Genomic DNA, 21,464 nt, shown 5'->3' with positions numbered 1-21,464 from the left:
ATGGCCAAGCGTGGTGGCTCATGCCTGTAATCCCAGCACTTTGGGAGGCGGAGGTAGGAGGAACACTTGAGGTCAGGAGTTCGAGACCAGCCTGGCCAACATGGTGGAACCCCGTCTCTACTAAAAATACAAAAATTAGCCAGGTTTGGTGACACGCGCCTGTAGTCCCAGTTACTCGGGAGGCTGAAGCAGGAGAATCCCTCAAGCTCAGGAAATGGAGGTTGCAGTGAGCCAAGATCGCGCCACTGCACTCCAGCCTGGGCAACAGAGTGAGACCCCATGTCACAGAAAAAAAAAAAAAAAAAAAAGAATAATGGCGTGAAGAACCAGGAAAGAAAGGCATTCCAATAATCAGTGAAAATGATAGACCAGTAGACCAGGGTAATAAAAGTAAAGATGGAGAGTGAACAGATTTGTATGACAAATGAGAGGGGACATGGGCAGGACTTTGTGATGAAATGAATGTAGGGAAGAAGGCAGATGGTGGAGACGGCTGGTATTTCTAGTTTGTGAGAATGATGTCTCATTCATCAATCTAGGGAATGCCTGGGCAGAATTTTGAGGGGGCTAAACAGCCCAGGGGGACAATTCAAAATTCAAGTATGGAGCTCAAGAAATGGAGAGATAGGCCAGGCGCGGTGGCTCACACCTGTAATTGCAGCACTTTGGGAGGCCGAGGCAGGCAGATCACAAGGTCAGGAGATCGAGACCATCCTAGCTAACACAGTGAAACCCTGTCTCTGCTAAAAATACAAAAAAAATTAGCTGGGCGTAGTGGCGGGTGCCTGTAGTCCCAGCTACTCGGGAGGCTGAGGCAGGAGAATGGTGTGAACCCGGGAGGTGGAGCTTGCAGTGAGCTGAGATGGTGCCACTGCACTCCAGCCTGGGTGACACAGGGAGACTCTGTCTCAAAATAATAATAATAATAATAATAATAATAATAAAAGAAATGGAGAGATAAAGACTGGAGAACAATTTGTATGTAATACTGATGCCCTCTCTGTCCCTGTACCAGACCCTGGACCAAGCATATCATTCCACTGAATTTTTACAACAATCCTATGATGCCATTATATATGTGACAGAGGAGGAGACTGACTGACTAAGGAAACACTGAACAGTATTTCTTAAGCTGAAGGGTCCAGGTGAGATCAGAAACTCTTAGGTTTGCAATGGTGCCAGTTGGCAAGGTTACCCAATTTTTCTCTGGCAGTTCTTGACAGCCAGTGCAAAGGAGTGAACAACAGCAACAACAACAAGAAACCCTAAAAACTAAAATCATCAGTCAAAAAACTCTCGGCCAGGCACGTTTAGGTGTTCACATAGTGAACCTAAATGGAGGTATGAACAGACTGTAACCTATTCTTGTGCCAATCAAAGAGTTTTGGCCAATCAAAGGGGGCCAACTGTTCAAACTGTGTTCAAATAAGGCAAATGCCATGCTGTAACCAATCTGACTGTTTCTTTACCTCACTTTGGGTTTTCTATATGTCACTTTCCTTTTTCTGTCTATAAATCTTCTTCCACTCTGTGACTGTGCCAGAGTCTCTTTGAGCCTGCTCTAGCTCAGGAGTCTGCCTGATTCGTGAATCATTCCTTGCTCACTTAAAATCTGTTGACTTTAATTTGACTAAGGGTTTTCTTTTAACAGGTGTCACTGTCATACACTTCCAACTCTCTGTAGCGGTAGGCAAAGTACATGCAGTAGCTCAAGGGTAGCCACTGGAAAAAGTCATGCAATTATGAGCCATTGGAGGTAAAAACATGTCAAAGATGGAGAGCGATTCAGGAGAAGTTACCTGAAGGAGTTTTGGCAAAGCACTGGCAGTATCCCTTAGAGAGCACTTCAGACATCCTAAAACTGGAAAATTCCTATTCCAATACAACTAATCAATCATTAAGAACAGTGTCGCTAGCCGGGTACAGTGGTTCATACTTGTAATCCCAGCACTTTGGGAGGCTGAGGTAGGAGGATTGCTTCAGGCCAGGAGTTCAAGACCAGCCTGGGCAACATAACTGTCTCTACAAAAAAAATAAAAAATTAGCCACGTGTGGTGGTGTGCACCTATAGTCACAGCTACTCAGGAGGCTGAGGATGGAGGATCACTTGAGCCCAAGAGTTTGAGGCTGCAATGGGCTATGGTTGTGCTACTGCACTCTGGCCTGGGGCAATAGAGTGAGAGCCTGTCTCTAAAAACAAACAAACAAACAAATAAACAGACGTGTGCCCATGGCTGGGCATATTTCTTAACCTGTCTGTCTCAGTTTCTTCATCAAATAAATAAAAATATCTAACTCAAGATTCTTATGAGTATTGTCAGAGGCATGTGAACCAGAGCAACTCCATCTTGAATAGGGTCTGAGTCAAATAAGGCTGAGACCTACTGGGCTGCATTCCCAGACCGTTAAGGCATTCTAAGTCACAGGATGAGATAGGAGGTTGGCACAAGATAAAGACCTTGCTGATAAAACAGGTTGCAGTAAAGAAGCCAGCCAAAATCCACCAAAACCAAGATGGCGATGAGAGTGACTGCTGGTCGTCCTCACTGCTATCCTCCCACCAGCACCACGACAGTTTACAAATGCCATAGCAACATCAGGAAGTTACCCTATATGGTCTAAAAAGGGGAGGCATGAATAATCTACCCCTTGTTTAGCATGTCATCAAGAAATAACCATAAAAATGGGCAACCAGCAGCCTTTGGGGCTGCTCTGTCTATGGAGCAGCCATTCTTTTGTTCCTTCACTTTCTTGATAAACTGGCTTTCACTTTACTCGGTGGACTTGCCCTTAATTCTTTCTTGCATGAGATCCAGGAACCCTCTCTTGGATTCTGGATTGGGACCCCTTTCTGGTAACATCTTCACACAAGATAATACACATAAAATATTTCAATTGCTGCACATCATAAAATAAATAATTATTAATTTTAGATTTTAAAAAAACTCTGTATTTAGTACTGCAATTTTATGTTCTTGAGCAGTGGGCTTCTCTTAGTGCCATAGTAAATTTATACCAGATTCAAATTATATACATAAGATATGAATAATACTGGGGTGATATAAAGAATATATTTTTAATAACATATCAGGAGACTGATAAACTGCATAAGGAAGAGAAATAGGAGCTTTGTCATACATAGTGAAAATAAAAATATAACTCACTTTGACAGTGCCGTAAAAAAAAAACCCTAGCGCTAGAAGCTAGAAGCTTGTATATCATCTGCATTTATTATTTTGCATCATTTTAAACTCTAAATTCACCTGTAAGTCAAGAAGATCTAGATCCTTTGTAGGAATAGTTATGGAAAAAGCACTGATAGAGTTTGGTGGAAAGACAGAAATAGTAACGGAAAAGGCAGAATAGTCAAACTTCCTAAAAATAAAAGAGGAGGCATTATAAAAGTACTTTGATTAGTACTGAGATAAACTTAAATTGAACCATGTAAAAATCACCAATAGTTGAACTTTGTTGACCCACAAAAGCAGCAATTTCATAGAATTCAACCTGACACATAAAACTTACTGGGAGACAGTCCTTTAGAGCCTCTTTTTCTCCTGCACATCTTCCTGGCTGGGCCAAGGATGCAAGGCCCTGACCACTTTTACCTGGGCCATTTCTCAGTTTTATTTGCAGTAAGCAAGCAACCTTGAGTGATGGGGACATGTATTCTTCTGGGATAAGATCGGGCTTCTTACTGCTTGCTGTAAAAGCAGTGAATTCCAAAGGTTAGTGTTTCTCTCGGTTGCACAACTCGCTGCATGTGCACGTGGCATCTGGGCTCTTTGCATCATCCTCTTGGAGCTTGGGAGAAGGAGGAATCCCTGTAAATATGCTGATGCTCATGCTGCTTCATGTGCTTTGGGAAATAGTGTCCTTTGACTCTGACTGGGAGTTTCAAGCCTTCTACTAACATACATGAAGTATTAACAAGCTAACTTCTTAGCTTTAAAGTATGATAAAATCAAATCCCAGACCCAACCAAACTACAAACAGGATACTCTCAAGATTGCATTAGTAGCATCAGCTGTGAAGTTTTCCCAAACAAATATCACTTTCCACCACGAAGTTGAAAACATTCTTAGAAAGATCAGTGTGGTCATTCACCATCTTTCTATCCCTGTTCTTAGGATCCTTTCACAGGAAATAAAAAACTTCCAGAAGCAGTAAAAACTCTGTCATGTTTCCCAGTACCTTATTCCCCCAGACACAGGTGAAGTCCCCTCAAGGAAACTATGATCGCATCCTGGAATCTGGAAAAATCCATGTGGGAGATTTCAGGCAAGCTGATGGATTAACTGAGTTTCTCTCTATTCTCTTTAGACTTTATTTGCCCATGAGCTCCATCTCTAGACATGAATTAAACTTTGTAGATCAGAGCTCCCATAGTACTCAGAGGTTCGAGTTATTTTTAAAATAGCCTTGGAGACTAAAACCCAGGCTAGATGAACACTGATAACCAGTGTCTGTAAGCACAGATCCCCTGCTTTCTTCTTGAATATAGCATTGGGTGGTCACACTAGTTTTCTTCCTTTCTAGGCTGACCATTGATGAAACCAAACCATTTCCTCCTGACAATGCCACAATTGTGGAGTTGGCATTTTTATGTAAATAGCTCTTCTCTGATTCATTAAACCCTATTGCCTCTGACATTTTCCTTTCTGACCCTTATCAGCCACACACTAGCAAAACATGAAGAAATAAAGACTACAAAGAAAGGCAATAAAAGGGTTACAACCAACAAGTGTATTGTGACTGTGACCAACAAGGATATTTGGCAATGGGTGACTGAACACCCAAGGATGCCCTGTCAGCTGGTCACAACTACATTTATTCGAAGCCTGACAACTGCTTAGCACCATTTCAAGGTGTCACATAGAGATACATAGGAAATGACAGTCATGGCTGCTACTTTAACAGCACTTAAAATTTAATAGATGAGATAGCACAATTAAATGCCCAGATATCCGTACACATACAATATGGGCCTTCCTCTCCTCTCTATTGACTTTTCATTTCTTTCATAGTATGTGTCACAAACTGCAATATTTAATTTATTTATTTGTGTTCTTGCTTATTGTATTCCCCTAGAGCTGGGATTCACCTGGTATGAAATAGCATGTCCATTCCAATTATTTATGGCTGCTACTCCTGATCTCACTCATTGGAATATAAATTTCAAATAGACAGGGACCACATCTATCTTATTCACCATTGTAATCCCAGAACCTATCAAAATGCACCTAGTAGATCCTTAAATTTTTTAAATGAATATATAAGTAAATAAAACCAACAACAGTCATCAAGAGAGATTGTATAACTTATCCTCTGAATGCTGCTACTAACTCATTAACACAAAATTAAGAAAGCAAGAACCTGGTTCAAAAGCATAAGCAAAATTTTTGAAGAATACAGATGAGAAAAATTTCCCAGACACCAGGGTAGAAGACCTATTCCTACTTCATTTTCCTTAGTGAATGTTAAGATCATAAATCACAAAAATTAGTAGAACACAAAAGACCCTATCAGAATCTCATCATGTGACTTTTAATTAGATTTCAAGAGCAGTGGGGTTCCACTGGAACTCACAGGTTTCTCTGCATTTAAAGCTGAATAGGATAATAGCCATCTAGTTGAGCTGCCTCGAATTGTAGCTGAGCTACCGACTATGAAGCTAAGCCAGTGAAGGTCAAGGGTGTGATATAAACACCAGACAGAGTCATTTCACTGATGGCCCCAATTCTTCACTCACCACCTTCTGCTCTGTTCCACCCCTTGATGCAGAGCTCAGCCATGTGACTTCCTCTGGCAAATGGGATGTTAGCAAATAGGATGCAAGCAGAGGTTTGAAAAGTGCCTGCACATTGAGACTTGCTCTCCTGCTGCTTTTGCTCCTTCACCATGGCCATGAGTGCATGGTACTAATGTGCTGGAGGAGAAAATACAGGGAGCAGAGCCCCCGTTCCTCATTGCAGCTGAGGCTATCCTATACTAGCCTACAGTAGCCAACCCCCAGAGTGAGTTCATCCGAGATCTACCAGCTGCCCTGAAACTGACCACGGATGCCTAAGCGAGCACAACCAAGATCACTGCATCATGACCTGTAGATTTGCACCACTTGGTTTTAGAGAGGTTTGGTTTGTAGCATTATTGTACTAATACCTAACTAATTCCTAACTAATACCTAACTAATTCCTCGTATAAAGGAATAAAGCTCAGCTCACAGAAAAACAAATATTAAAACGCAGACATGATTTTTCCTTATTGAAATAGGAAGTATTTTTAGTTAAATGATTTGGTTTCTCTACAACCATAGCACACTGTTCCTCCAGCCATACCCAAGCCACTGGGGTTGAGCAGGCCTGAGTGGGATGCACTTAGAGAAGAGACATGCAGGACACCAGCAGGCCCAGCAGCACAGTGGCAGATGTCACCCTTCCAGCACTGTCCAAGTCCCAATGTTTCGCATACACATCATCCAGGACGGACAGCACAGCCTCCATGGTCTCCTCACAAGTGGGCTGGATCTGAGCTTCTGGCAGAACAAACCCGTATGTTCCACTGTCCCTCAGCTCAAACGTATATGAGAAGGGAATCCCAATGTCTCGGGCCCAGTCTTTTGAAGACCCTGATGAGGCATCTACAGGTGAAAACATGAAGGCAGAGGTAGAAGTCGTACTTTGAAAGAACAGATTTCTATAGCCATTTCAGGAACTAAAGGTTCACTTAGTAAAATAAAGAAGCTGTTTTAGATCAGGGTCTCAGGAATAGCTGTCTTCTCTTTCTCCTTGGTTGTAAGCCTCTGCAGGGCGGGAACCACATCTTATTTAGTGTCTCTGTCCCCCATCATACCTGACACTGTGTCTGGCACATGGGGAGGTTTGGCTAAAGTTTCTCAGCTGAGTCACTGACTTGGCAACCTAATATTGCCTGGCAAGAGTGAACTGAGTCATATAAAGAAAGGAACAGAAACAAAATGACCCACAAGAAAAATATTATACAAGTATTTAGAGGGGGGCTCATGGAGGGTGGAGAAGGTGGAGGTTGGGGTTGGGAGAAACAGCGCGCTCTCCTTTCAACTAAATTATTGTCTTTAGATATTTTTCTCCAGGGCTTTCTTAGCCTGATGGGTCCTCTGGGAACTGAATTGACTGACCAAAGGTCAGTGGACAATGTCCTTCCCGTTAACTCCTGTGCCTTCTAGCTTGCCAGCTCTTTTTAACTGAAGCCAGGGGAAGTTCTGGTCTGAGCCAGCGCATTAATTCGTTTTCTTTTAGTTCATACCTTATCCCTAGAGAGTATAATTCTGGATTTGTACAGACTCCCTTTTATCCTTGGTCATTTTGATTTGTACAACTCCCTGTTGATCCCAGGAACTCTTCTGTTCCTCTCCCGCCTATCTCGCCACCCAAAGTCCACTGACTTCTTTTGTGCCTTAGATACTATTGAAGAGGCAAAAAAAGATACTTACATAAAATATCTGCACTTGATCCAACTCTATAATTGGTTCCATACTTTGCTTTCAATGCATTTGCTGCCTTCTGTCCAACTTGAATCTGTAGGTGGGAAATGCAGACACAGATATCTGGTGTTTAAAATAAATCCAACGATCCAAGCGTTTGGTGTTTTGTCCAGATTCATCTCCAGAGTTTTAGGCCACCTTTCCAACTTCCCATTGGACGTCTACATCTAGGTAGCCTGCTGGTACCTCAGATTCAACACGCTCAAATCCATTTTCACCATCTATCCCGCTAATAAGGCTGCTCTGACTTTCATATTTCTGGGCTTGCATGCTCTACCAAACACACATGTAGAATTCTGCAGGCATCTCTGATATTCCATCTCTAAAACAGTTGCCAAGTTGCATCTCCAGTGTCATCATTCTATGTCAGACTCTACCTCTGAAATGGTCTGTGGCATCTTTTTTTTTTTTTTTTGAGATGGAGTCTCATTCTGTCGCCCAGGCTGGAGTACAGTGGCACGATCTTGGCTCACCGCGACCTCTGCCACCCGGGTTCAAGCAATTCTCCTGCCTCAGCCTCCCAAGTATCCGGGATTACAAGTGCCTGCCACTGCACCCAGCTAATTTTTGTGGTTTTTTAGTAGAGACGGGGTTTCACTATCTTGTCCAGGCTAGTCTTGAACTCCTGACCTCATGATCCACCAGCCTCGGCCTCCCAAAGTGCTGGGATTACAGGCGTGAGCCACCGCGCCTGGCCGTCTGTGGCATCTTCTAATAGATTTCCATTCCTCTCACCAATCCTTCTTTCAAGTTCTCCCACCTGGCTTCCAGATGAAATTTTGTAGCATACAGCTATGATCATGATCCTGTGGAAAAGTCTTCAAGAGCTCCTGGTTGCTCACTGAATTAAGTACAAACTTCTCAGCCTAGTTTTTGAGATCCTCTCCAATATGACTCTACCCCACCTTCCCAACACCATATTTTGTCATCCCCCCAGATGATAGTCAAAAATTCGTTTTCCTACCATTCCTCAGCCTTGCCCCATATTCCTCAGCCTCTATCTTTCCTCAGGATGTTTCCTCCACATGGAATCCCTACCTCTTATCTCTGCTGTTGAAATTCTGCCCAGCCTCAAAGGACTTTTTCAAATGCCAACTTCTCCAAGAGGCCTTACCTGATCCCTACAACTGGATTCTATCTCTTCCCACTTTGAATCCCCATAGCCCTTTCTTCATATCTCTCTCTGACTCCCCTCTTTGTTTTCCTTATAGTGTTTATCTCTCATAGCATTTCAGAGCTGGAAGTCATACCCGTCCCCACACCTACCACCACTTCACCTCTGCAGCCCCTTTCCTGAGATCAGAGTCACGTTAGTGAGGCCCAAGTCTACTGGCTGGGCTTATTGACCTTCTGATGCATCTCGTCTAGGTTTGCCGACAGACCCTCTAGGTATTCCCCACCCTAGACATGTGTGTTCTACCCGTCAGATGGAATATCCCACTGCTTCCCATGACAGTCTCCCTCCCTGCCTGTACTGTGATCCACCATAGCTTTACCCCTCAGGGCTGCCTGACTGCACTCCAAGTGCACCAGCTCCCTGAATACCTGACTAGGGACAGGTCTCATTTTAGATTCTCTTTCTCCCAGCTCTGTATTGTCCAGCTGAATCCTGAGATGTTGCAGAGTAGTGCTTGTCTAGAGAGGAAACTGGCCCAGTGAAATTCAAAAGGAACAATATTTCTGCTGGCAATAAGGCAATAAGGATGTTGGGGGATCATACTGGAACATTGTGGGCAGTGTTCTTAAGGTACTTGGGGCTTTCTGTGTATGACTAACATCAGAGAAAAAACACTCTGTCAAACATACTTGCAAGTCACTTGCTCTCTCTCCACTCACTAAGAATGCCATTTTGGCCATTCACCTTCTCCCTCACTTCCTAAAAAGGGATTCTGAGTCTGCCTCAGTTCCTGGGTTTGTGTTATCCAGAATTGAGATAATGGGTAGGAGAGGCTAAAAAAGCTGGTTTAATCATTTACACTGGGAGGAGGTCCAAGAACGGTCTGCTGGAGAGAGAAATTCTGGTAAGGAAATGAGACTGAGGGGTGGGCAGGATTCAGGGTAGCTGCTGTATGTAATGAAGTTGAGAGAAGGGGCCTGGGAAAAGCATTGTGATTTACCAACCACATTCCCTTCTGAAGTTCTTTAAGAGTCTCTAGCAGAGATACGAATTGCTTTTAATTATTTTTAATTCCCATGTGTTGTGTGTGTGTGTGTATGTTTTAATGGAACACCATGCTAACTGGTCCATGTGAGGCCTTACCTTTCATTTGAGATATATGCATCAGACCCAGACTATACTTGCCAACCAAATGGTTCCTTGCTTTTTTTTTCTCTTTCCTGCAGCTCACCCTCGACAAGAAATTTTTTTTTCTCATTGCCAGCCATCATTTATTTTATCCGATATCATTCCCTTTCCTCAAATCCTGGCTGTGGGGTAGGAAATAGTCTTTCCAGTTTACCCTTCTTTGTTGATAAAAGAACTTTTGAGTTCTATTTTAATAATTCCATGAGGAATTACTATGGAGAAGCAGAGAGGAGTAAGAGATAGATATGAGAGGCATTCAGTTGTGATCCTCAGCTTAGCTATTTGGGCCTTTCTGAGAAGATAAAATGAAAATCCCCTAGACTTCTGAATTCAACTTCCATCTCTGGAGGTGAAACTCCTGATTGTACTTCTTTCCTTCTGACACTACATTGCAAGGCTATGATAGAGCCAATTTCTTTGCTGCCCTTTTTTTCTCAGCTTACAGGTACTTCCTAATAAAAATAATAAAAACTCATTTGCCAATAGTACATAATATACATTTCTAAAAACCTCTGGCCTGCTTAACAACTCCTTCTCTGGGCCCAGAGAATTTCCTGTAAGCATATATTCAGAGGCAGGCCCACGGAATGGTTGAATAAAGCCCTGGCCTGGTGGGGGTGGTGGCAACAGAGCTTGGGATGGAGTACAGAGGCTGATACAAAGAGAATTCAAATGGAAAGAATGCAAGCATGTAAAACATTAGAATTCTTACAGCTATTCTAATTTCCAGAGCAGTTTAGAAAGAGTCTATATATAGTTATGTTTCTCCTACATAGTGATTGCCAAGCTGTCTATCACGTAGTATAATATTTACCATGATTTCTATAAACTTTTGGTTTTGTAAATAATAAAGATTAATTACTAGTCTCTGCTGCTTGTAAATAGTACTAGAAATGGAAATCTCCTTGGAGCAGTTGGCTCGATTCTGTGTCTTTGTGCACTCTATCAAAGCTTGCCCCCAAGAACCAAAAAACCCTGCTAAGTAGCTTCAATAAGGTAGACACGTGGTAGTAAAATATTCACAGTCTTTTTATTGAAAAGGCTTGGAGATGACTGTTTATGTGAACTCTTCAGCACCTGAGACTGTAAGAGACACAGAATTGAAGCCATCTTTCTCAATTTGATTTACTGTTTTCTGTATTTAGTGCTATGAAGTTGCTAGTTATTCCCTTCTCAGAGTTACTGTCCAGCAGTGGTGGTGCCATTGCCTCAGGTCTCTCCTGCTGTCTTGCTCCTTCTAGCCTCTGGCCACAGCACAGGGCTCTAACCAGACAGTCAGTCAGCAGTACAAGACCCTCCAACCTTTGAATACAAACTTGGCAAAATGGTCACATAGTGTCTGTTTTCCTGAACCAATTAGAGAATGAAGTACCCAGGAAAAATACTAGAATATACTAGCCTCCTTTTTCTGTTGGTGGAAGACCACTTTCCATCAAAGATCTCTAATTACCTGTCTTTGGAGATTCATTTGTGTTTGTCACAGATCCCTTTAAGCAGAAAGTAGGAATCTACAACAAATATCCCCAAAACTGGGAAAAAGGGAGCATTCTGGGCTTCTTGACTGAAATATCTGCTTCTGTATATTTCTTTATTGAAGAAATAGAACTTCCAGTTCTCACAAATGAGAAGGAAATAGCACATAGTTGACTGGGAATCTAGCTGATAGACTCCTAGAAGTTGCACACCCTTTCTGAGCAGAGAGAGGCAGTGTGAGGTAGTGCGATGATGAATGTGTCCTCTGGAGTCTAAAGATATGAGTTCCAGCCTGGGCCCCACCACTTTCTATTTATAGAGTTATGAAGATAAAATTAACTCAGAGTTTCAATTTCTATACTCCAAAGTGAATGTAATATATTATCATGAGGGTCAAAGGAGATAATAGCTATAAATCTCTTTGTAAATTGTAAAGATCTAGGCAGATGTTAGTTATTTCCACGTGTTACCAAATGATCATGCGGTACAAGTGTTCCTGGACCAAGAAAAGGAAGAATAATTGCAAGAAAGGTACTTGAGTATTGTTGGATGTTTTTGACTGTTGGGAGAAGGGCTCCCTCCAACATAGGTCTGTAGTAGTTTTTCTTTTAGTGTTCAGGCCTTGTGTCTTCTGGGTTGTGCTCCAGAGGGAGATGTGCAAGAGGTGTAACCTAACCAAGAGGTCATCAGGCCTCTGTGATATTAAGAACAGAGCAAGCTTAGCCCCACTCCTTCTCAGCATTTGCATACAAAGAGGAGCATGGTTTTTTAAAAAATAAAAAGATAAACAGAAAATAACAAGTGTTGGCAAGAATGTGGAGAAACCCTTATGTACTGTTGGTGGGAATATCAAATGGAGCAGCCTCTATAAAAAACAGTATGGTGGTTCCCCCCAAAATTAAAAATAGCGTTGCCATGTGATCCAGCAATTACATTTTGGATATGAATCCACAAAAATTGAAAGCAGAGTCTTAAGAGAGATTCACACATGCATATTCATAGCAGCATTGTTCACAATAGCCAAAAGGTGGAAGCAACCCAAGTGTGTCCATTGGCAGATAAGTGGATGGGATGAACAAAATGTAGTGTATACACACAGTGGAATGTTATTTGGCTTTACAAAGGAAGAAAATTACGATACACCCTACAACATGGGGAAACTTGGGATAATATGCTTAGTGAAAGCCAGTCATAAAAAGACAGATACTGCATGATTCTATTATATGAGGTATCTAGAGTAGTCAGATTCATAGAAACAGACAGTAGAGTGATGGTTGCCAGGGACTCCTATAGGAAGAAATGGAAAGTTGTTTAATGGGCATAGTTTCAATGGTGATTGGCTGCATAACAATGTGAATATACTTAACACTACTGAACTGTATAAAAAAAACTGTATATCTTTAAAAAAAGATAGTAAATTTTATGTTTATTTTATTACAATTAAAAATGAAAAAAAACAAAAAATAAAAGGAAAACACTTATTGCAATTTGCAATTCTAAATTTACCCTCTCTTTGAGTTGTGTCTGTTGTCCTCTGGTTCACAAAAGGGCAAATTGCCCAGTCCTTCTCCGTAATTCTGCCCAACAGTGCTTGGGTAAACACAGCTTCAGAGAAGGACCCGGATAAGACAAAAACAGTTTCCCTGCTCCAGCTTGCATTTTGCTGGCACTTCCCCTTACAAATAGTCCTAAGCAAATACTGAAAGAAGGGTTTAGAAGAAAATAGAGCATTGTGTTTAGCAGAGAAGAGAGCAGATATTATTTAGCCATGTTATTTTAGATATGCCATATTCCACTAACAGCTGGCAAGTTCTTGAAAGCATGGTTCAAAAGCTGTAATTGCTGAACGGAGCTTCAAGAGAATTTACAGAAATGAAAGTGTATTCCTGCAGATTATTAATATAATCATCTCATTTATATTATAGATGAATACCTAAGATGTCTCCCAACTTGACACTTTATGAAACAGGTAGTTAATTAATGTAGGTAAAGCAGCATTTAACCCAAAGCTTTCCCAGCAGGCGTCTGGCAAGGTGCAAAAGCAGGAAAAAGAATATAGGGATAAGCAGAGAGAACAAAAGGGCAACTGGAGCCAAAATCTTGGAAATGGAAATCAGAAAAAGGAAGGCAGAGGTCTTGCTGAGGTTTTTCTGGAGGCCTTAGTGCTGTGGACTCACCATTTCTGGGTGGTTACTTGATTTATTTTTGGTGTAGCCATAAGGTGTGAGAATTAACTGCCCATAAGAGTGCATGGTCAGGAAGCACAAAATATCGTCCTTCTTGCTCTCTACAAAGCTGGCAATGGCTTTAGTCTCTGGTTCAGACACTGGCCCTGTCCCACAGAATGTTTGATCTTGGCAGTTTCTAGATGCGCCAATACCTAGAATATGGAAGAAATCACAAAGAAGGCTGCATGATCTCAGTTTGGAAATAACCAATGGCAAGGAGTCATCCATACTCAGGGCATCTGTGAGTAGAATCAGCGCCTGCCCTTGGTTGAGTTAGTCCTGGCTAGATTAGTCAACTTGTATAGTCACTGAAGGATAACCATTCTAGAAGGAACTCAGAATGGCAGAAAGGGATAATGTTAGGATTTAGAAACAAACTCCATGCTTCCATGGCCCGGGAAAGGGGCTACAAAATGAAATGGCATTTTAGTATACTTTTACTTAAACCTGTGGTGGGCCCTGAAACAAATGCCTGGAAAGCAGTTCTTGGGTTCCTGGGTAAGGTTCTGACGTCGTCTTTTTGATTTAAGGTTCTCCTTCACGTCTTACTAGCTTGAGTCTCATTAGAGCTATTTAGCAAGGACATAAGTGGTCTGTAATCCTCATTAATAATAATAAGAATGATCAGTTGAGCACCTCTTATCTGCCGGGTACTGTACCCAACACTTCCTAAGTAGCATTCCATTTAATCCCCACAACAAATTACTGATAAGGTAGGGTTACTGTGACCTACATTTTACATTAAAGAAAACTAAACCACAGAGATGAAGCAATTTTTTCAAGACCACACAGCTGCCAAGTCTCAATTTTAACCCTTCCCATCTGGTTAATGGCAACGTTCTCAGCCATTCCTCCTTCTTTATTTGCTTCCAATTCACTGGGCATATTGAGATTTGGAAACATGAAAATGCCATAAGGAGAGAAAAATGTTTGGTTTGTTTACTGCCCACCCCCTGCTGTGAAATAATCTGCAAGGATAAGTCTCTGATTTTTCTTTTCTTTATGATAATTCATACATTTAAAAACAAAGGGATGGATGTGAAATATATCCACACTGGTCTAGGTCTACTTTGTTCTTGTTTAGGCAGCCTCACTTGAAGACAGTCCTGTACTGGAATGCTGATAGCTCTTACTATCTAGATAATATTATCCTGTTAGAGGGAATAAAACTCATTAGGAAGCCCAGAAAGCTGTACCATATTAGATGTTTATTTTCAAAAATTATACATTTAGTAATTCATCTCTTTTCTTACTTCTCAGCTTTATATTTGTTCATAATTCATCTACTAAGCAGGTACTTACTGCACCAAGATGCATTGAAATTTCGATTGAGATCCGTCCCAAAACATGTGCCATTATTATGGGGTGAACGGGATTTCCTCCAAAGACGATCCTGTAGCAGAGGAACATAGGGATGTTGCTGTTCTAAGGTTTCATAAATCACAGTGTTGGTGATGATAGGTGGTCCTTGAACATAAAAAATGTTTCCTAGGATTATCTGGAAGAACTTCCCTTTAACATTAGGCAGCTTGTGTGTGTAATTTTTAGTCTTGCAGATGGGCTAGCAGCCCCCAATAATAGGAACATCTGTACAACCAAAAGTATATATACATGTAAACAATTAAATTGGAGGAAGTAGTTTGGCCTTTTCCTCATGAGCACATTAGCAGTGCCTGTGGACGTGATCTGCTTACTCAGGGAATGTTTGCTTTGGAGTCATTTTTTACGTCCAAGTGATACAGGATGAAAGGGAAATAGCTTGACAGATGGAAAAAGGCCGTTCCAGGCGTGTCAGAGATGGTCTCTGCACATTTCTGGAAGCTGAAGACTGATGAATGGAGATGGGAATAAAGACAAGTGTCATCAGACAAGCTCAGAGGGAGGACTCGATTCACACACCAGGCCAGAAAGGCTGTTCCAGAGAAAGGGGCCCCTGAAGTCCTTAGGGGAGCAATGGAAAAGAGGAGGCAATGAATACTCTCTAGAAATAGGGGCTCTTATTTGAGGAGTGATAGACTTCAGGAACATTTTAAAGAGACAGTTGTCTGCTGCATAAAAATACTTTATGTGATGTTTGCCCCCTGTGTGAATGATTGCATTGAAAAATGTAGGCTGGTTTTGTGTTTATACATTATTCATTCCCTTTATGCTTCTAGAACTGATTTGACATGGATGCAAGTTGGTACATGAATTTTTATCAATATAATCCTAATTGGGTGGCAGGCGATCCACAAACATTAAGAAGATAGAAGAGGGGAGGAAGAAACAAAGAAAAAACCTGTAATGGACTTCAACTCTAAAAAGGCCTTAGGCTTCCTCAGGCCTAAACTTAATGTAGATGGTTTGATTAAAGATGTTAAGCTGATTTTTATCCCAAATGGGGTTCCTTTCTTTACATAGGTATAAAATATTTTTAGAGCTGGAATGGCTAACATTGAAAAATTAACCTGAATTGAGCTTTAGTTCATGAATGCATCCCAAGACCAAACATGGTGTACTCACAGTTGTCCAAGTGTAGATATAACCATCTATGTTAAGAACTGGAAGGACATAGAAGTCCAGGTTCCTAAGGAGCTTGCGTATCCTTGAGTTGTCTTTATAGTTTTGTAGAATCTGGAAATTTAAGAAAGAAATGTTCAGAATTATTTTGAGAAGAGATCTTTTCTCTCTTAATTTCCTACCAATTTCAACTTAATTATAAGAGGTGACTGCACATCAAACCTCCACCCTCCAGCCCCCAAGCCCTCCTCCGTTGTCTTATTACGGTAGTTGTTCCCAAATTTTATCACACATCAGAATCACTGACGGACCTGTTAAGACACAGATTGCTGGCCTCTGCTCTCCCTTACCCCATTCACCTCCCACCATCCCTGTCTCCGCATGTTTCTAATTCACTAGGTTTGAAATGGAGCCCAAGACTTTGTATTTATATTAAGTTCACAGTTGGTATTGATACTGTTGATCTGGGGACAACACTCTGAGAACTACTCTTTACGGATTTCTCTGTGTTTGGGTTTCTGAAAAAACTGACCAAGAAAGTATTCTGTGTTACTTTTAAAGGTTTCTTATTCCCTCAAGGGAGGATTATAAGTAATATACAAAAATTCACTATGCTGGATATTTTCTGTATGCTACATATCTTAATCCACACTATAGACCCATGAAGTAGTTATTTCATACTCTTTTTCAGATCAAAAACTAGAAAATTGGCCGGGCATGGTGGCTCACACCTGTAATTCCAGCACTTTGGGAGGCCAGGGCGGGTGGATCACTTGAGATCAGGGGTTCCAGACCAGCCTGACCAACATGGAGAAACCCCATCTCTACTAAAAATACAAAATTAGCTGGGCATGGTGGTGCATGCCTGTAATACCAGCTACTCAAGAGGCTAAGGCAGGAGAATTGCTTGAACCCAGGAGGCAGAGGTTGCACTGAGCTGAGATAGCCCATTAAACTCCATCCTGGGCAACAAGAGCAAAACTCCGTCTCAAAAATACAAAACCAAAAACAAAAACAAAACCTAGAAAATTTGCCAAATACCATTAGAAAGAGGCACAGACAGGATTCAAACTCATCTCTGACTCCATAGACATTTGTTCTTCTACATTTAGATATGTTTACTCTCCAATAAAAAGTATTTTGGATGCACTGGAAAGAGATCAGAATATTTAGTTTTCAGTGAAGTTACTCATTAATTTTATTTCACTTGAGGTGAAGGATTAGCACAGTGAAGAGTTGCATCACTAACATGTGAAAGAAGCATGGTTTGTAAGTAGACAAGAAGTGACAGGTATTTTATGGGGGTGATTTACCAGTATGAGGAAGCTAAAGACACTTACTTCTTTGACAAACCATTGGCAAAAAGCAGGAGCAATCCATTCTCTGGCGTGAATTCCACAGTCCATCCAAATGATCTTTTTGGGATTACCAGATGGTTGGCTGATCTGGAGAAGACATCCATGCCCCATTACCAAACAATTGCTGATTGTTGTAAGGCACCGTGCAAAGTTATGAGATTTTTAATTCCCCTAGAGGTCCCTTTTTTTAATCCACTCTGTTGTTTCAAGAAGGAGGCAAGGATGCTAATGAGACACCCATCAATATGATTCTTTCCTCTGCCACTCTTGTTCTCCTGCCAGTTACCCTGATGGTTGTTCTCAGGACCATGCACTGACTCCCTGTGGTACCCACCCCAAAAATGATCTTGCCTATACCTTAAATTATTCCCTAACTATAGATAAAGGCATAACCCCTAATCCACAAGCTAAGAGGCTAAATATGGATAAACTTTATAAAACCTTTGCACTTAGAGTTCACTTAGAGTGGTGAAGTGCACAAGAGGTAATATTCAAGAATCATAGTTCTTTAAAACGAATCCCAATCTCCACTCAAAATTCTTGAAATTTCAAATGGATTCAATTACACAAATTCCCCTTCCCCTGAGAGACTCCCTGACTCCCTGCCAGCCCAATCTTCTTTCCTTCTCCCCATTTGCTATTCTTGTACACCAGTACAGCCTCACTCTAAGGAAGATTCCCCTCTTTCAGAGGGGTGGGTGGGTGGTAATTAATCTGCTAACTGTGGATTCTCTTTGGTGAAGAGGCTGTTAACACTCCCATGCTTAGAACAGTCACGTCTGTTTTGGATTTGTAAATAGCCTAGACCACGGCTATTTGTTGAAAACCATTGGGAGCTGGGGTGATGAAGGCTCCCTTCCTCTCTATGAGAAACTTATAAAATTAAATAAATACATGATTGGATCTATCATATTCAAGGAATTTTCTCCTTTTAGCCTCATCTATTTTCCAAATTGTCAGGACAATTCCTAATCCGCCTCCTACCTTAATTTTTTTTTTTTTTTTTTTTGAGACAGAGTCTCGCTCTGTCACCCAGGCTATTGTGCTGTGGCGTGATCTCAGCTCACTGTGACCTCCACCTCCCGGGTTCAAGCAATTCTCCCTCCCAAGTAGCTGGGACTACAGGAATGTGCTACCACGCCCAGCTAATTTTTGTATTTTTAGTAGAGATGAGGTTTTACCATGTTAGCTAGGATGGTCTTGATATCCTGACCTCGTGATCCACCCGCCTCGGCCTCCCGAAGTGCTGGGATTACAGGCATGAGCCACTGCACCCTCTTATAATTCTCTTATAATTGTTCTCTTATAATTAGCCTTTTTATGAGTATATGTATGCTAACTACATGTTTATCTTTATCAACTCTTTATTATGTGCATGTTCTATTCTTTATAATATGCCCCAGGCAGAGGATATTTAGATGTCTTTTTGGCTGCTTTAGCATAGACTTGGATGGCCTATGGAAAATCAGGTAGGCAGGTGCTCCATGCTTAATATATCAACCAGTTGCTCACATAATCCCTGGGTAAATTCTATTTCAGAGCCAATAATTTTTTAAGAGTTGTAGTTAACTCTCAAATTTAGGGCTGTGCTTTGTAAATTAACACACCTACACTAAGTAGTAAGAGAGCAGTGAACTAAGTAACGCTGGTTCTTAATGTCATACTACTTTAGTAGTGGTTCTTAAACAGTGGTCCTGGACCAGTGGTATCAGCATCACCTAGGAACTTGTTAGAAATGCACTGTGGTATCGCTTCTCAGCCTTTTGGCTATGATCAAGTGTAAAAATGCACTGTGGTTCTGAAACTTGAGTGTGTATCAGAATCACCTGGAGGAAGGCTTGTTAAAACAGATTGTTGGGCTCCAACGTCTGAGTTTCTGATTTAGTAAACCTTTGCAGGGACCTGAGAGTGTGCATTTGTAACAAGCCCTCAGGTGGTGGTGGTGGTGGTGGTGGTGGTGGTGGTGGTGGTGGTGGTGGTGCTGCTGCTGCTGCTGCTGCTGATGATGATGATTTAAGTGCTGCCCTTTGAAAACCACTGGTTTGTTGCAGAGATTGTCAACTCTGGCTACACATTAGGATCACCTAGAGAGTGTTCGAAGTACGCCCGGTCCCTCCTGAAACAACTGGGTCAAAATCTCTAACCAACTTAGGTGGGGTCTAGGCATAAGGATTATTGGCAGCTCCCAGGTGATTTTAATTTGCAGCTAGAATTGAAAAATCACTGGTCTAGAACCAGGAGCCCAAGGGTCCTGGCCCTGTGGAAAAATGGCTTTTTGGTCCCAAATACTTTTGGTCATGTTGCATGCAAAAGGGGTAGGAGATGCTGGAGACCTGGTTATACCCCTGGCTATACTGACATCTGGCTATGTGGCCTTTCACAAGTCACCTCACTTCTCTGGATCTTTGTTCCCTTAACCACAAAAGGAAGAAGCTAAAAATGAAGGTTATCTGTGGTTTTCAAACATGTTTCTTTTTTTAAAAGAACATTTTAAAATTTAAAAATATAAACAAAATAACAACTTAAAATACAGATGAGAAGTGAACTGGGTCTGGTTGAAGCACGAATGGACATTGTCCACTTCTGGGCCCTGCTGTTTTTCAGCCCCACCCCCATGGTCCCACTCAATTCTCCCAAATTCTCTTCACTCCTGAACTTGATTTCACCCAGATGATTAAGGCAAGAACATCTACGAGTTTTGAACTTCAAGAGCCCAGTTTGGGGTGGAAAAAGCAAAGCGATTCTGCATAGCCTCTTTTCCACACTTCTGATTAGAGTCCCTGAATAGTAAACACATATCCTCAGATTGGATAATTCTTCTGGTAAGGTAATTCTCAGCCTTCTCACTCACCTTCAAATAATACATGGGGTGGGTCTCATAGGTCACTCCTAGGAAATGCTGTGTCACCACTTCCTTGTACTTCTCACTGATCTCTCTCATCCACTGATAGATCTGAAACAGCAAGGGAGGACTGTGGCTATCAGCAGGAAGATTGTTTGCATGCCTCTGATTAAGATAACTGCTTCTTTCACTGACACATTGAACTCTGTTATCTTTGCTCTAGACTGCAACAGCTGTGTGGTAAAAGAAACAAAACGAAACCTCCCGTCTTTCCTTTTCTTTAACAATCTGTTCTCTCACCAAGTCTTAGGATCTACCATTGCACTTTCAAATAAGTTTTTAAGAATTAACAGTTTGAATAACCCACCAGTAACACTTTAGAAACATTGTATAACAGTACATCCTTCAATTGACCACCTGCCTTAGCTTTCATGTGGCACACAATCATGCCAGAAATTTCAGATCAGGCTTATTTTGTGAGATTTTCTTCCATCTTTATGGATCCCAGTGATATCTTTTGCTGATGTCCCTGTGATATGGTTTGACTGTGTCTCTACCCAAATCTCATCTTGAATTCTATAATCCCCACATGTCATGGGAGGGACCCTGTGGGAGGTAATTGAATCATGGGTATGGGCTTTTCCCATGCTGTTCTCATGATAGTGAATAAGTCTCACAAGATCTGATGGATTTAGAAGGTGCTACCCCCAACCCCCTTCGCTCTGCACTTCTCCTTGCTGCCACCATATGAAGAAGGACTTGTTTGTTTCCCCTTCCACCATGATTATAGTTTCCTGAGGCCTCCCCAGCCCTGCTGAACTGTGAGTCAATTAAATCTCTTTCCTTTATGAATTACCCAGTCTCTTGTATGTCTTCATAGCATTGTGAAAATGGACTCATACAGTATATTGGTACTAGTAGAGTAGGGTCCTTCTATAAGGATACCTGAAAATGTGGACACAACTTTGGAACTGGGTAAAAGGCAGAGGTTGGGAACAGTTTGGAGGGCCCAGTAGAAGAAAGAAAAATGTGGAAAAGTTTGGAACTTCCTAGAGACTTGTTGAATGGCTTTGACCAAGATACTGATAGTGATATGGACAATAAAGTCCAGGCTGAGGTGGTCTCAGATGGAGATAAGGAACTTGCTGAGAATTTAAGCAAAGGTGACTTTTGTTATGCTTTAGCAAAGAGACAGGAGGCATTTTGCCCCTGCCCTAGAGATCCGTGGAACTTTGAA

General features: G+C 41.5%; 1 protein-coding gene across 1 annotated transcript in view; it reads right to left on the bottom strand.

The window, feature by feature from the left end:
- Positions 1-6,339: 6,339 nt before the first annotated feature.
- The window catches only part of CPO (carboxypeptidase O), a 30,792-nt gene continuing 15,667 nt past the window's right edge, over positions 6,340-21,464 (bottom strand). The window contains exons 3-9 of the mRNA XM_010386077.2: positions 20,237-20,338; positions 17,368-17,472; positions 16,031-16,141; positions 14,831-14,921; positions 13,478-13,680; positions 7,472-7,556; positions 6,340-6,640 (exon numbers count right to left, since the gene is read on the bottom strand). Coding sequence (XP_010384379.1) covers positions 6,378-6,640; positions 7,472-7,556; positions 13,478-13,680; positions 14,831-14,921; positions 16,031-16,141; positions 17,368-17,472; positions 20,237-20,338 — 960 coding nt within the window. The 3' untranslated portion in view covers positions 6,340-6,377. The remainder of the gene's footprint in view (positions 6,641-7,471; positions 7,557-13,477; positions 13,681-14,830; positions 14,922-16,030; positions 16,142-17,367; positions 17,473-20,236; positions 20,339-21,464) is intronic.

The sequence above is a fragment of the Rhinopithecus roxellana genome, chromosome 14, assembly GCF_007565055.1.
Source record: "Rhinopithecus roxellana isolate Shanxi Qingling chromosome 14, ASM756505v1, whole genome shotgun sequence".
In the NCBI taxonomy this organism is placed as follows: domain Eukaryota; kingdom Metazoa; phylum Chordata; class Mammalia; order Primates; family Cercopithecidae; genus Rhinopithecus; species Rhinopithecus roxellana.
Note: the sequence above shows the minus strand (reverse complement) of the source record. Positions and strands in the feature narration are given on the sequence as shown.